Here is a 13,103-nt window from a genome sequence, read left to right as displayed (position 1 = left end):
CACAAGATTTACCAGCCCGATAGCAGCAAACTCTTCCAGTCCAACATCTTCCACTTTTGATGAAGTGTCATCGATCTGAAATGGTGGGTAGACTTTTAACTATGATGCACCATTCCTGTAGGCCGAACATAAATTGTGCACCACTTCCACTCTCTGGCTTTTTGCTGCTTCCCAAGTCATTCTAATGCTCAGGAAACACATGTGATCACGCAGTGGGGGATGTTTCTCGGTGGTGAAACCCGCCATCAGCTGACTACGCTGCAGCTATAACTGAGCCTCCGGGTCAAACAGGGAAGCTCTACATCAGGGTCAATACTTTCCTGCTCAACTCCCTTGCCATTTGCACTTGTTTTGGCTCTCTACAGTCTTCTGGACTCAATGTTGAATTGAACAACTTTAGATCATAACCTCTGTCTCCATTGTGTGTTTTTTATTTTTTTTATTTTGTTGAGTCGGTCTTTTTATTTAGCAATTCATGCCTCATTTGGATACGTTTGGTTGAGGGAGTAGGAAATGAATCTTGTGGACAAGATGAGCTCAGATGGGGTGTGAGAGATAGGAGAGAAACTAGAAAAAGATGTAAGCCAGCAGGGAACTTTAGCCCAATGAGCTGGTAGAAGGAGGGTGGGTTTCCTCCGGGTGCTCTGGTTTCCTCCCACAGTCCAAAGATGTGCAGGTTAGGTGGATTAGCCATGTTAAATTGCCCCTTAGGTGGGGTTGCGGGGATAGGGTGGAGGTCTGATCTTAGGTAGGGTGCTCTTTCCAAGGGCCGGTGCAGGCTCGATGGGCCGAATGGCTTCCTTCTGCACTGTAAATTCTATGATGATTAACAAACAACTTATTGAGACCACAAAGGAGGCACAGTTTTTTTTTCAAATTTAAATTTTACTTGTAAATAATTCACATTCATGTTGGCATCATTGTTATTTGTTAGGACTAGCTTGGTCAGAGATCTAAACATACTGGCACATCTCATGGTTGGCAAATATTGATGGTTACAGGGGAGTTAGGACATAAATTATGGAAGAAGTGGTGACAATGTTCATGTTACTGTCCAGTGATGTACTCGAGTTTGTCAGCTCAGGTGTCCCTCCCTTCTGTGCACTGAAAAGGACATTGTCTGAGATCGTTCTCACAGGAATAATTGAAATGTTGTAGGTGAACTCAAAGTCCTTTAAGGACTCTGTCAGCCAACACCCTGAGAGCGACCCACATAGGACAGCATTGACACTGCCTTTAGGGCCCTTCACTTTAGCTCGATTGATTGTTCCCACTTCCCCTCTCACCACCACACCCAGGGCGGTGCTTCCTTCTTCCATTCCTCCATGCTCCTGACCCCATTCCATGTGCTCCATCTCCCCGAACCTTAAAGTCACACTTGCCAGCCGTAATCCTCCATGCAAGCCACTCCATTCTCCTGTTCGCCTCTCTTGTGCTGCAGAGTTCAACAAGGAAAAGCACGGAGCTCAGAGACAATTACCCAAAGCCGACTGGTGCATGCCACCTTTAAATGGATGTGAACCAAAATTCTCATGTGCCATTGACTTTATGCTGAAAATGGGACTGTTGTTAAAAAATATTTTTTTCCATTGAATATTCATGACAAGGGCAGCACAGTGGCGCAGTGGTTAGCACTGCTGCCTCACGGTGCCGAGGTCCCAGGTTCGATCCCGACTCTGGAGTTTGCACATTCTCCCCGTGTTTGCGTAGGTTTCGTCCCCACAACCCAAAGGTGTGCAGGGTAGGTGGATTGGCCACGCTAAATTGCCCCTTAATTGGAAAAAGTGAATTGGGTACTCTAAATTTATATATAAAAAAAGAATATTCATGGCATGCAATATATTACAAGTGGGAACCTTGGCCAGTGTAAAACGCGACACCATGCAACATGACACTGACTTAGGGCAGGATTTGATGGCTATTCATGCCAGCGGGGAAAACCTGTCCCGTGTTTCCCGGCGATGAGGAGTGTTGTCAACAGGAAATTCCGTTGACAACGGCGGGACTGGAAAATCCCACTGGCCCCCGCCCCCAGCGAAAAACACGTGGCGGGCTGCGGGGTAAATCCTGCCCATGATCACTGCATCTCAACTCATCATCACACCTCATGTTTCCCACTCTTGTGGGCTTCATAAATGCCATCCCTCCCACCCCCACCCCCACCATCCCCACACCCCGCTTTGACTCAAATTCTCTCTCCACTGAGGCTGGCAGAGTGTTTCTCGCATTTTCTATTTTTATTTGATATTAACAGTTGAAACGGCTTCCATTTGTTTATTGAACAATTAGACTCTCTGGCTTTTAAAGAACTACTGCTCCACCTTCGCACAATATATTCCGAACCATCTGTCTGATACAATGACCATTCAACTTGATATAACAGCCAGGAGGCCCTTACCTTCTACCTGGACATGACAATTTACTGCCGAGTGAAGGTGGGAGAGTGGGGGCTCCAGCAGAGTTCTCTAAATTGGAATTTGTTGTGGAGGCTATTGCAGTCAGATCCAAAAGGTAGTTAAGTCAATTCACAGTTGCCCAGGCCACCTGTGACATTTGAAATAAAAAACAGCAAGTGCTGGAAAAACTCAGCAGGTCTGGCAGCATCTGAGTTCACTAATGTCCTTTAGGGAAGGAAATCTGCCGTCCTTACCTGGTCTGGCCTACGTGACTCCAGACCCACAGCAATGTTGTTGACTCTTAACTGCCCCCTAAAGGACAATTAGGGATGGGAAATGAATGCTGGCACAGCCTGCGATGCCCACGTCCCATGAACAAATTTTTTTAAAGTAGCTATGGCGAGGAAACATTTCGAGTGGAATATGACTTTTTCAGAACAGCAAATTTTTAACAATATAAAATACAAGTTAAAAATTCTATTGAAACAAAAATAAATCTTTTTTTCACCGTAAGGTCATTGCATTATTTCAGAGTGCAAAATCATTAGCGAGTTGCGCAGGTGCCTTTCAAAAGAATAATGAACATCCATTTTGAACTTCTAACATTACTCTACGAATACAAGAGCTAACTTCCAAGTTTTAGGTTGTATAACTAAATGTTAACGATGTGATTTTTGTAAATAGCCCAGTGTATTGCTCTTTTCTCATATGCTGTTCTTTCAGAGATTGCAAAGTCAGAGTTCATTGGTGAGCTGCAGATGACAAAATCAACGTCATCCTACAGAATGTACATGTTGTTTATCAGAAACACAGAATGAGTGGTGACACTGTGTTCTTTGGGCGGTAGCTAATGCCTATTCAGGTGGTTACTTTTTTTCCTGATCAGCTGTAGGATTGAGTAATGTTTGATCTATAGACACTTGAGTATCCCAAGCAGCATTCAATGGAAAGATATTGCTATGGTTGCATAGAACATAGAACATACAGTGCAGAAGGAGGCCATTTGGCCCACCGAGTCTGCACCGACCCACTTAAGCTCTCACTTCCACCCTATCCCCGTAACCCAATAACCCCTCCTAACTTTTTTGGACACCAAGGGCAATTTAGCATGACCAATCCACCTAACCTGCACGTCTTTGGACTGTGGGAGGAAACCGGAGCACCCGGAGGAAACCCACGCAGACACGGGAAGAACGTGCAGACTCCACACAGACAGTAACCCAGCGGGGAATCGAACCTGGGACCCTGGCGCTGTGAAGCCACAGTGCTAGCCACTTGTGCTATCGTGCTGCCCTGACAGGCTGCCCTCTCTGCTCTGCCAAACAGTTTCCTTCCTTTTCCTCAGGACAACTAGGGATGAGCATTAATTGCATCTTTCTAAGACGACCCACATCAAGGGAACAAAAAAAACATACACTTCATTGGAAATGCGGAACTACTAATGCTAAAAATGGTGCTCTCTTTTGATCTGTAGTCTGACATCATTCTGATTCTAATTTAACTAACATCAATTAAACGCTAATTGACTTCAGCCCATTATACCTATGCTTTATGGCCCTTGGTGAGCCAGAAGCCTTTCTGAGCACAACACATTCTGAACAACATGTTCTTATTTAATAATCAATCAACCAAATTGTTAAACCAACACAGGAGATCTGCTACTCCATTGGATAAATTCTGCATCCCACTCAAATGAGCACCATTTTGTCAGATTGTAATACCTAAAGACCTAGGGGTCAACATTGACATTGGGCGGGCAGCACAGTAGCGCAGTGGGTTAGCCCTGCTGCCTCACGGCACCGAGGACCTAGGTTCGATCCCGGCTCTAGGTCACTGTCTGTGTGGCGTTTGTACATTCTCCCCGGGTTTGCGTGGGTTTCACCCCCACACCCCAAAGATGTGCAGGGTAGGTGGATTGGCCAAGCTAAATTACCCCTTAATTGGAAAAAATGAATTAGGTACTCAAAATTTATTTAAAACAGGCATTGACATTGGGTGACCATCAGTGACATCAACAGAAACAGAAATCTGGGACAGGAATTTCCCTGCATGTTTCAGGAATCCACCGTCAGGCTCAAATGGGGATCAGAAGCCTGCACTTCTGTCACTCATTTGTGATGTTTCCCGAATTGGCCAATTGGTGGCTAGAGGATGGGCTCACCCTTCAATAAGGACATTGGGTGGCCTCTTGAACCTGTAGAGCCAATAGGAGATCCTCCAACACTGAAAGAGCAGAAGATGGCTGCTCAAGGTCAGTGAGATAGGTGGTGCCCAAGATAGCATATTAATTTTTCTTTAAACCCTTAGCAGCCGGTCCAGAACAGGTTCCAGGTTCCTGGTTGCCCCTCACTACAATGTTATCAGCATACACTTGCTGCAACGTGCTACGCCAAATATCACAGGATTAAAAGTGCAAAGGCACATCTAATTACTGGTCGATGGCATTCATTTATCTGGACCCACAGGAGTGCCCCAAATTTGCATTTGGCAGACCGCTATGCCTCTTTTCACAGGGTGTACTGACAGCCAATGCTCTTCACAACATTCCCGAAGTTGAAATTGCAGGAAACTGCAGCCTGGGTCACTCCCCCTCCAATACTACTATTAATTTTTTGGGCAGCAGAGGCTCTCGGTTAAGTCTGGGATCTGGCACATCAGGGTTATGGTGCAAACATACTGGAATGGCAATGGGCCTTTGGCCCACTATAGCCTGTTGGAAGGTTATGGAAACCCGGGGATGTTGCAAATCTGCCATCCTTACCTGGTCTGGCCTACATGTGACTCCAGACCCACACCAAGTGGCTGATTCTTAACTGGCCTCTGAAATGGCCCAGCAAGAGCAATTTTGGATGGGCAACAAATACTGACTTTTCCAGTGACACCCATACCCCATGAAAGAATAAATAAAAACTAATAAATAGAATCCTATTCCATCATTCTAGTCCTCCAGGTATAAAGGCCAGCATTACCTTTTGATTATTTTCTGTACCTGCCATGGTATTATAATAATCTATTCATACATGGATCTTCAAGTCGCTTTGGCCTACCACTATTTCTAGCTTCTCATGATTCAGAAAGGACTCTTTTTAGGTTCGAAGTGGATGGCCTCACATTTGCCTATGTTGAAATCCATTTGCCATGGTTCTGCCAATTCATCTAATCTGTCTCTTTGTAATGTTATGCTTAATCACACTCTTAATTGACACTAAGAATTTACAAGCCAACTTTTATTGTTTCTGGCTGGCATGTTAGTTATATCGGTATCAGTTTTGGCCTGTGTACCAATGCATCAGTCTTTACTGTTTCTGGGCGGATGTTTTATTCGTAGGGATCAAGGGTGATTATAAACTGGATAAATTAAAACAAGGACTATTGGTGGTTCGACATGTTTGAATTAACAGCATGATACTCAAAAGAAAGAAGACTAAAGAGAAATAAATGAAAAGTTATATTTCTAATCATTCTCAGTCTTTAGTAAAGCTAATGAGGTGCAGAGTAGAGTAAAGTCGCCATTCCCCAGATGACTGTAGGCTGCTTTCCCCTTTGAGGGGGAGAGCTGATTGGTGGTGATTTAACCTGAGGCTCGCCACATCCCAGACAAGGGGCAAGATTGAGAAGGTGGGGCCTTCATGGATAACCTCAGCTGGTACTGGAATTGAACCCACGCTGTTGGCCTCGCTCTGCATCACGAACCAGCTGTCCAGCCAACTAACCTAACATAGAATAGAATCTCTACATTGAAGAAAGAGGTCATTTGGCCCATCGAATCTGCACCGACCCTCTGTAAGAGAACCCTATCTCGGCTCCTTCCCCCTCCCCCCCTAGCCTTAATCCTGTAACCCCACCTAACCAGTACATCCCTGGGCACTTAGGGACAATTTTATCATGGCCAATCCACCTAAACTGCACACCATTGGACTGTGGGAGGAAACCGGAGCACCCGGAGAAAACCACACAGACACGGGGAGAAAGTGCAAACTCCACACAGACAGTTACCCAAGACTGGAATTCAACCCATGTCCTGGTGCTGTGAGGTAGCAGCGCTAATTACTGTGCCACCGTGCCACCCTCGTAGAACTCACTGGTTGGTGCTCCCAAATAGTAAAGTTTGGTGTTTCTGCCCTTGCACTGCCCCTATCTCAGCTTTCCTTTTCCTCTATCCCATGTTTGCTCTCGTCCCCCCCGGTCCTTTCCCACCCTTCCCCTTTCCATATCCTGTTCCTGCCGTCGCCCTACTTCCTCCTCCTTCAGGCTTCCCCTTCCCATATCGTGTTCCATCACTTTTCAATCCAGTAGCTGGAGTCTCCTCTACCTATCAGAGTTACAGTGGAAAAATTCAGGTTGAAAATCACCACAATTTTACTTTCAGGCTGGATTTAAAAAGTTAAACATTCCAAGTTTTGTGGTGGATGTCGAATCCTTATTGGTCACTTTCAAATGCAAAAGGATCAAAGGTAACATAAGGAGAAAGACTTTAATGCAGAGGATGGTTGGGATCTGGAATGCACTGCCTGGGAATATGGTGGATGCAGATCCAATCTATGGTTTTGAAAAGGGAATTTGATAAGCACCTGAAGAGGAAAATATAGCAGGAAAGGGCGATGGCCAAGGTCTAGCCCTGTTGCTCTTGCAGAAAGCTGGTATGGACAGGGGGCCACATGGTTACAGCCCAGATGATTCTATGAAATGTGCAATTGTGTTTTTGCATGCTTTGAAGATACATATGGCAGCTTTTAGTATCTATCTGTACTTAAGTGAATCTGCGAGGTTAACAGATAAAAGTAACCTGAGCTTGTAAGCCAATCAGGCAAGTGGAGTAGATGGTTATAGATGACCTTAAAGTAGGACATACACATTTCAAGTAGCATATGCAGTACCGATTTAATGGAAAGGTTTCTAAGCTATGCTGCCACGAGCTTCCTGACCCTTGACCCGGCGAGGTCGTCACCGGTATCAAATGTTAATTGGGCCACTTAACGAGGCCCCACGGGCTTGATTGGTTGATTGATTTATTGTCACATGTATCGAAGTACAGTGAAAAGTATTTTTCTGCGGCCTAGGGAATGTACACAGTACGTACACAGTAGACAAAAAGAATAATCGACAAAGTACATTGACAAATAAATAATTGGTTACATTGCGGGACAAGGGCCAAACAAGCATATACGACATGAGCAAGAGCAGCATAGGGCGTCATGAATAGTGTTCTTACAGGGAACAGTCCGAGGGAGAGTCGTTGAGGAATCTAGTAACTATGGGGAAGAAGCTGTTCCTATGTCAGACTTCTGTATCTTCTGATGGAAGAGTCTAGAAGAGGGCAAAGCCTGGGTGCGAGGGGTCTCTGACAATGCTGTCTGCCTCCTGAGGCAGTGGGAGGTGTAGACAGAATTAATGGAAGGGTAGAAAGCTTGTGTGATGCATTGGGCTGAGTTCACCACACTGCAGTTTCTTGCGATCTTGTGCCGAACAGTTGCCATGCCAAGTTCCTTCAGGTTGCAAATGACGGTCCCGCCGACAGATTTGCTGGGATTGCGTCCTCCAGCTCCCCGCCAACAATAGGGAGCAGCACTTAAACCGATCTCGCAGAGCAAACCCCACACAGCTCGCAACCATGCCACCGCGGAGACCAGCCCCACAATTCGGGGATGCTGACCTGTCCAGATTGTTGGGCGCGGTCGAGTCCAGATGGGATGCCCTGTTCCCCTGAGGGGCTCACTGGATGAGCCACAGGGCGGCTGATGCTGGCTGGCAGGAAGTGGCAGTGGCCGCAGCTTGGGGAGGACCGGCACCCAGTGCCGTAAGAAGATCAAAGAAATCACCGGGCCACACGGGTGGGTGGGCACCAGTCCCCTGGCACTGGCCTGCCCGCCACTCCTACTCCCCCCTCCCACGGGGGTTCTCCACCCCTCCCAAGCACCTGGGCAGCAACCCCAGTGCACCCGGGCTCATTGCCTAGGAGCGAAGATGACTATTCACCTCCTCGGATCCCCATAGCAGCCATTCCGCCAGCTTCACGCCTAATCAGCGCCCGTGTGACCACTGGCTGAGGAGGCGGTTAGATCACAGGAGGCTGTTAGATAGGGCGTCGTTCCTGTTAATTGTATGCTCATGCACAACGCAGCCGTAAAATCGTGTCCAAGACCTACTGATTCATTTTCCTGGTCTCTGGTATTCCTCCTTGGATGCTAATTTTCTTCATACACTGTTGTTCGGTGCTGGATATACATATATTAAGGTTGTCCAAGCACTCAGGTCATACCCATGGTAGACTGACAATCAAAGGAGGAGCTGAACAACTGCCAATTTGAATAGGGGAGGCAAGCAACATTTCAGTAAGGTTAGCCATTTTTGAGACCAGGAGCTTGTTTTGGTGCATTCTCATCAACATTGTATGTACCCAGGTCTGAATGGAGTAGTTGGCTTTGGTACATCAGGCTAGTGGACTACAATTTCCAGAATCACTAATGGCACTGAGCTTGTCACTCTGATGGGCTATAACTCCCAGAAGGCAGCTTAAGTGACAGCTTTGACTGAGTCTAATATGGGCAGGGAGGAAAGCGTTATAGATAATGGGCTGGATTTATTAAACACGGGTAGTGGAAGTCGGGAATTTTTCCAGCTTGGCACACCCACCTCAGGAGAAATCTGCAATTATGGGATTTTTGTATTGTGGGAGAGGGGTTGCTAACAAGTGTCAGGCCCGCTGCCCAGAAAGAGTTCAGGCTGGGTGCTAAAGTGGGCTGTGTGAAAGGCCTGCCTCGGTTCTTTGGGGCTTTGTCCCAGTTAAAATTAAAACAGGAAGGTGCTCTCGCCCTCACTCCTGACACACCCACACACATCCCCATGCCCCATCCATGCTCCTCATAACCTCTCTGCCATGGTATGCCCCCAATGGCCCCTCAAGCCCTCCATGCCAAATACTAGCGCCGGCAGGCTGGCCACTTAAATGCCTCAAGTGGTCTCGGCTGGGAAGGCCATGCTCTGAAGGAGCGTCTAGCTCGCACCTTCCCACCCAATCACACAGCCCCCCACCCCCACCCTGTCTCAGAACCCACCTGAGGGAAGGTGAGGGGGTGGGAGGGCGGTATTACATTTTTTCCCTGGTCTTGATTCTCTGTAAACAATGTAATATTTAAATCTGAATTTATTTTGTGGAAAGTCATATGAACTTACTTTTCCATTTGACACAGTATCCAAGATGAGATAGATGAATTTGTGAAAAACAACAATAATAGACCTCTGAACGTGCTTTAAAAAAGGTTGGAAGTAAACAAAGCCATTGCCATGGTAATTTATGCATGAAAGCTTTAATTAATCTGCATCATTGATTTTGCCAAAATGTTAAAGTCCATCGTAACGCTAAAATCCAAAGAGGACCTCTTGTACTGAAGCCTATTGGCTAAACATCTACCACAGAACAGCATGTGAAAATGGGTTTCTAGTCTTCTACAATTCTGACTCCAACAAATCATTTTTACCCAAATAAAAATAAATGTTAAACATTGTATGTATTCTCTGAAAGTTTTCTCAAGCACTGAAATATGATCAGACTTCCCAGCAGGACAATGTTGTTACTTACCAACTCAAAGGTCTGATTTTCTTAATCTCAAAGAACTGGGTTCCAGTGTGATTGTATCTGTCATTTAGTAAGCTAAGGAAATGTTGCATACCGAGCCTAGCTGGAACAGCTTTTTTCCCCTTTAGAGACAGTAGCCAAAAACAAAAAGCACCAGTTACTATTTGGTCTTCTGTCATGGTTACGTTTCACCCAGAATTATTCCGCAAATTGCAGAATAGTCTTTATGAGGTCAATTTTAAGTTCGCCAGATATTCAGCTGAAAAGGATGTCTGCTGTGGACAAAGAAAAAAAAATGAATTTGACACAACTGGACAACTTGGTTCCTGGACTAAGACTGGCAGTATTATAGCACATGAGAAAGAATTGGCAAAGATCCGGGAAAGCTGTCATCGTTTGTTCAATGCTGAATGCATTTTTAAATGTACTTACTGTGAAAAACAAATGTGCAACTACAAGCTGTATATTTAAATACAGGCTGGTGTGGTAGTGCATTTCAATACTGTGGCTTTAACGCGCAGGCTGTTCTGACATTTAAATCTCTCAGCTCACTTTACAATGAGCTTTGTTGATTGCTGAATACTGATGACAGGATCCCTGGCAACAGTGGCGTACAATGGGAAGAAGGAAATGATCAAATAACCTAATACAGCCTCGCTCGCCTATCAGTGCCGACAAAAGGGGTGGCCTACAAAACCTTAGTTGTTCTCCCTGTGCTCTGCACTGAAGGAAACTGTACAAAAGGCTGCTACTGGGAGATCATGGAGGAGAGCGAGAGATGAGAGTATTGCTTGTGATTAATTTTTAAAACTGAATTTTGAATAAAAACACAATTAATTTGAATCGGAAATGTAGAACAAAGAACAAAGAGCATTACAGCACAGGAACAGGCCCTTCGGCCCACCACGCCTGCACCGATCCAAATTCCTTATTTAGACCTATTACTTATTGCCCAAATGATCTATATCCCTCCGTTCCCCGCCCGTTCATGTGTCTATCTAGATACATCTTAAGCGTTGCGATCGTGCCTGCCTCCACCACCTCCACTAGCATTGGGTTCCAGGCACCCACCACCCTCTGCGTTAAAAACTTTCCCCGCACATCTCCCCTAAACTTTCCCCCTCTCACCTTGACCCTGTGCCCCCTTGTAATTGAGTCTTCCAGCCTGGGAAAAACTTCTGACTATTCACCCTGTCTATACCTCCCTATACATACCTCCACCTAGGGTGGAGGTGTGGGATGGGGTAGGGTGCTCTTTCCAAGGGCTGCTGCAGACTCGATGGGCCGAATGGCCTCTTCTGCACTGTAAATTCTATGATTCTCTCATAATTCTCAATCGGGTCTCCCCTCAGCCGCCACCTTTCCAACGAGAACAATCCGAGTTTATCCAATCTCCCGCTAGGGTAGCACGGTGGCACAGGGGCGGCAGGGTGGCACAGGCGTGGCACGGTGGCACAGGGGCAGCACGGTGGCACAGGGGCGGCACGGTAGCACAGTAGTTAGCACTGCTGACTCACAGCTCCAGGGCCCCGGATTCAATTCTGACCTCGGGTGACTGTCTATGTGGAGTTTGCACTTTCTCCCCGTGTCAGTGTGGGTTTCCTCCAGGTGATCTGGTTTCCTCCCACAGTCCAAAGATGTGCAGGTTATATGGATTGGCCATACTAACGTGCCCCTTAGTGTCCAAAAGGTTAGGTGGGGTTACTGGGTTCCGGGGATAGGGTGGAGGCGTGGGTTTAAGTTGGTGCTCTTTCCCAGGGGCGGTGCAGACTCGATGGACCAAATGACCTACTTCTGCACTGTAAATTCTATGATTCTAACATTCAACCTCACCTCTTAGCTAACACTCTCCAGACCAGACAACATCCGGGTAAACCTTCTTTGCACTCTCTCGTCCTTCTGGTAGTGTGGCGACCATAACTGCACGCAATATTCCAAATGTGGCCTAACTAAAGTTTTGTACAACTGCAACATGACCTGCCAACTCTTGTACTCAATGCCCTGCCGATGAAGGCAAGCATGCCGTATGCCTTCTTGACCACCTTATCCACCTGTATTACCACTTTCATGGAACTATGGACCTGAATGCCCAGATCCCTCTGTATGTCAATGTTCCTTAAGGGGTCTGCCATTTAAAAATGAAATGAAAATCACTTATTGTCACAAGTAGACTTCAATGAAGTTACTGTGAAAAGCCCCTAGTCACCACATTCCTGTGCCTGTTCGGGGAGGCTGGTACAGGGAGGCTGGTGCAGGAATTGAACCATGCTGCTGGCCTGCTTTGGTCTGCTTTCAAAGCCAGCGATTTAGCCCTGTGCTAAACAGCTCCTGTTAAATTCACACCTGAATTTGATCTTCCAAAATGCATCACCTCGCATTTGTCCGAATTATAGTCATAGAGGTTTTCAGGATGGAAACAGGCCCTTCCGCCCATCTTGTCCATGCCGCCCAGTTTTTACCACTAAGCTAATCCCAATTGCCCACATTTGGCGCATATCCCTCTATACCCATCTTACCCATATAACTGTTTAAATGCTCTTTAAAAGACAAAATTGTACCCACCTCTGCTACTGCCTCTGGCAGCTTGTTCCTGACACTCAGCACCCTCTGTTTGAAATAATTGCCCTATGGACCCTTTTGTATCTCTTCCCTCTCATCTTAAACCTACGCCCTATAGTTTTAGACTTCCCTACCTTTGGGAAAAGATGTTATCTATGCCCTTCATTATTTTATAGACCTCTATATGATCACCCCTAAGCCTCCTACGCTCCAGGGACAAATGTTCCAGTCTATCTAGCCTCTCCTTACAGGCAAGCCATCAAGTTCCGGTAGCATCCAAGTAAATCTTTTCTGCACTCTTTCTAGTTGAACAATATCCTTTCTATAATAGGGTGACCAGAACTGTACTCAGTATTCCAAGTGTGGCCTTACTAATGTCTTGTACAACTTCAACAAGACTTCCCAACTCCTGTATTCAATGTTCTGACCAAAGAATTGAACTCCATCTGCTATTTCTCTGCCCAACTCTCCAATCTATGTATATTCTGCTGTATTCTCTGACAGTCTCTTCACTATCTCCAACTCCATCTATCTCAGTGTCATCTGCAAACTTGCTAATTAGACCATCTACA

General features: G+C 46.0%; 1 protein-coding gene across 1 annotated transcript in view; it reads right to left on the bottom strand.

Moving 5' to 3' along the window:
• vash2 (vasohibin 2) overlaps positions 1 to 13,103 on the bottom strand; it is a 233,509-nt gene that overhangs the window by 170,065 nt on the left and 50,341 nt on the right. Inside the window, exon 3 of the mRNA XM_072508879.1 lies at positions 9,976 to 10,032. Within this exon, the coding sequence (XP_072364980.1) occupies positions 9,976 to 10,032 (57 nt within the window). The remainder of the gene's footprint in view (positions 1 to 9,975; positions 10,033 to 13,103) is intronic.

Source organism: Scyliorhinus torazame, chromosome 1, assembly GCF_047496885.1.
Source record: "Scyliorhinus torazame isolate Kashiwa2021f chromosome 1, sScyTor2.1, whole genome shotgun sequence".
Taxonomy (NCBI): domain Eukaryota; kingdom Metazoa; phylum Chordata; class Chondrichthyes; order Carcharhiniformes; family Scyliorhinidae; genus Scyliorhinus; species Scyliorhinus torazame.
Note: the sequence above shows the minus strand (reverse complement) of the source record. Positions and strands in the feature narration are given on the sequence as shown.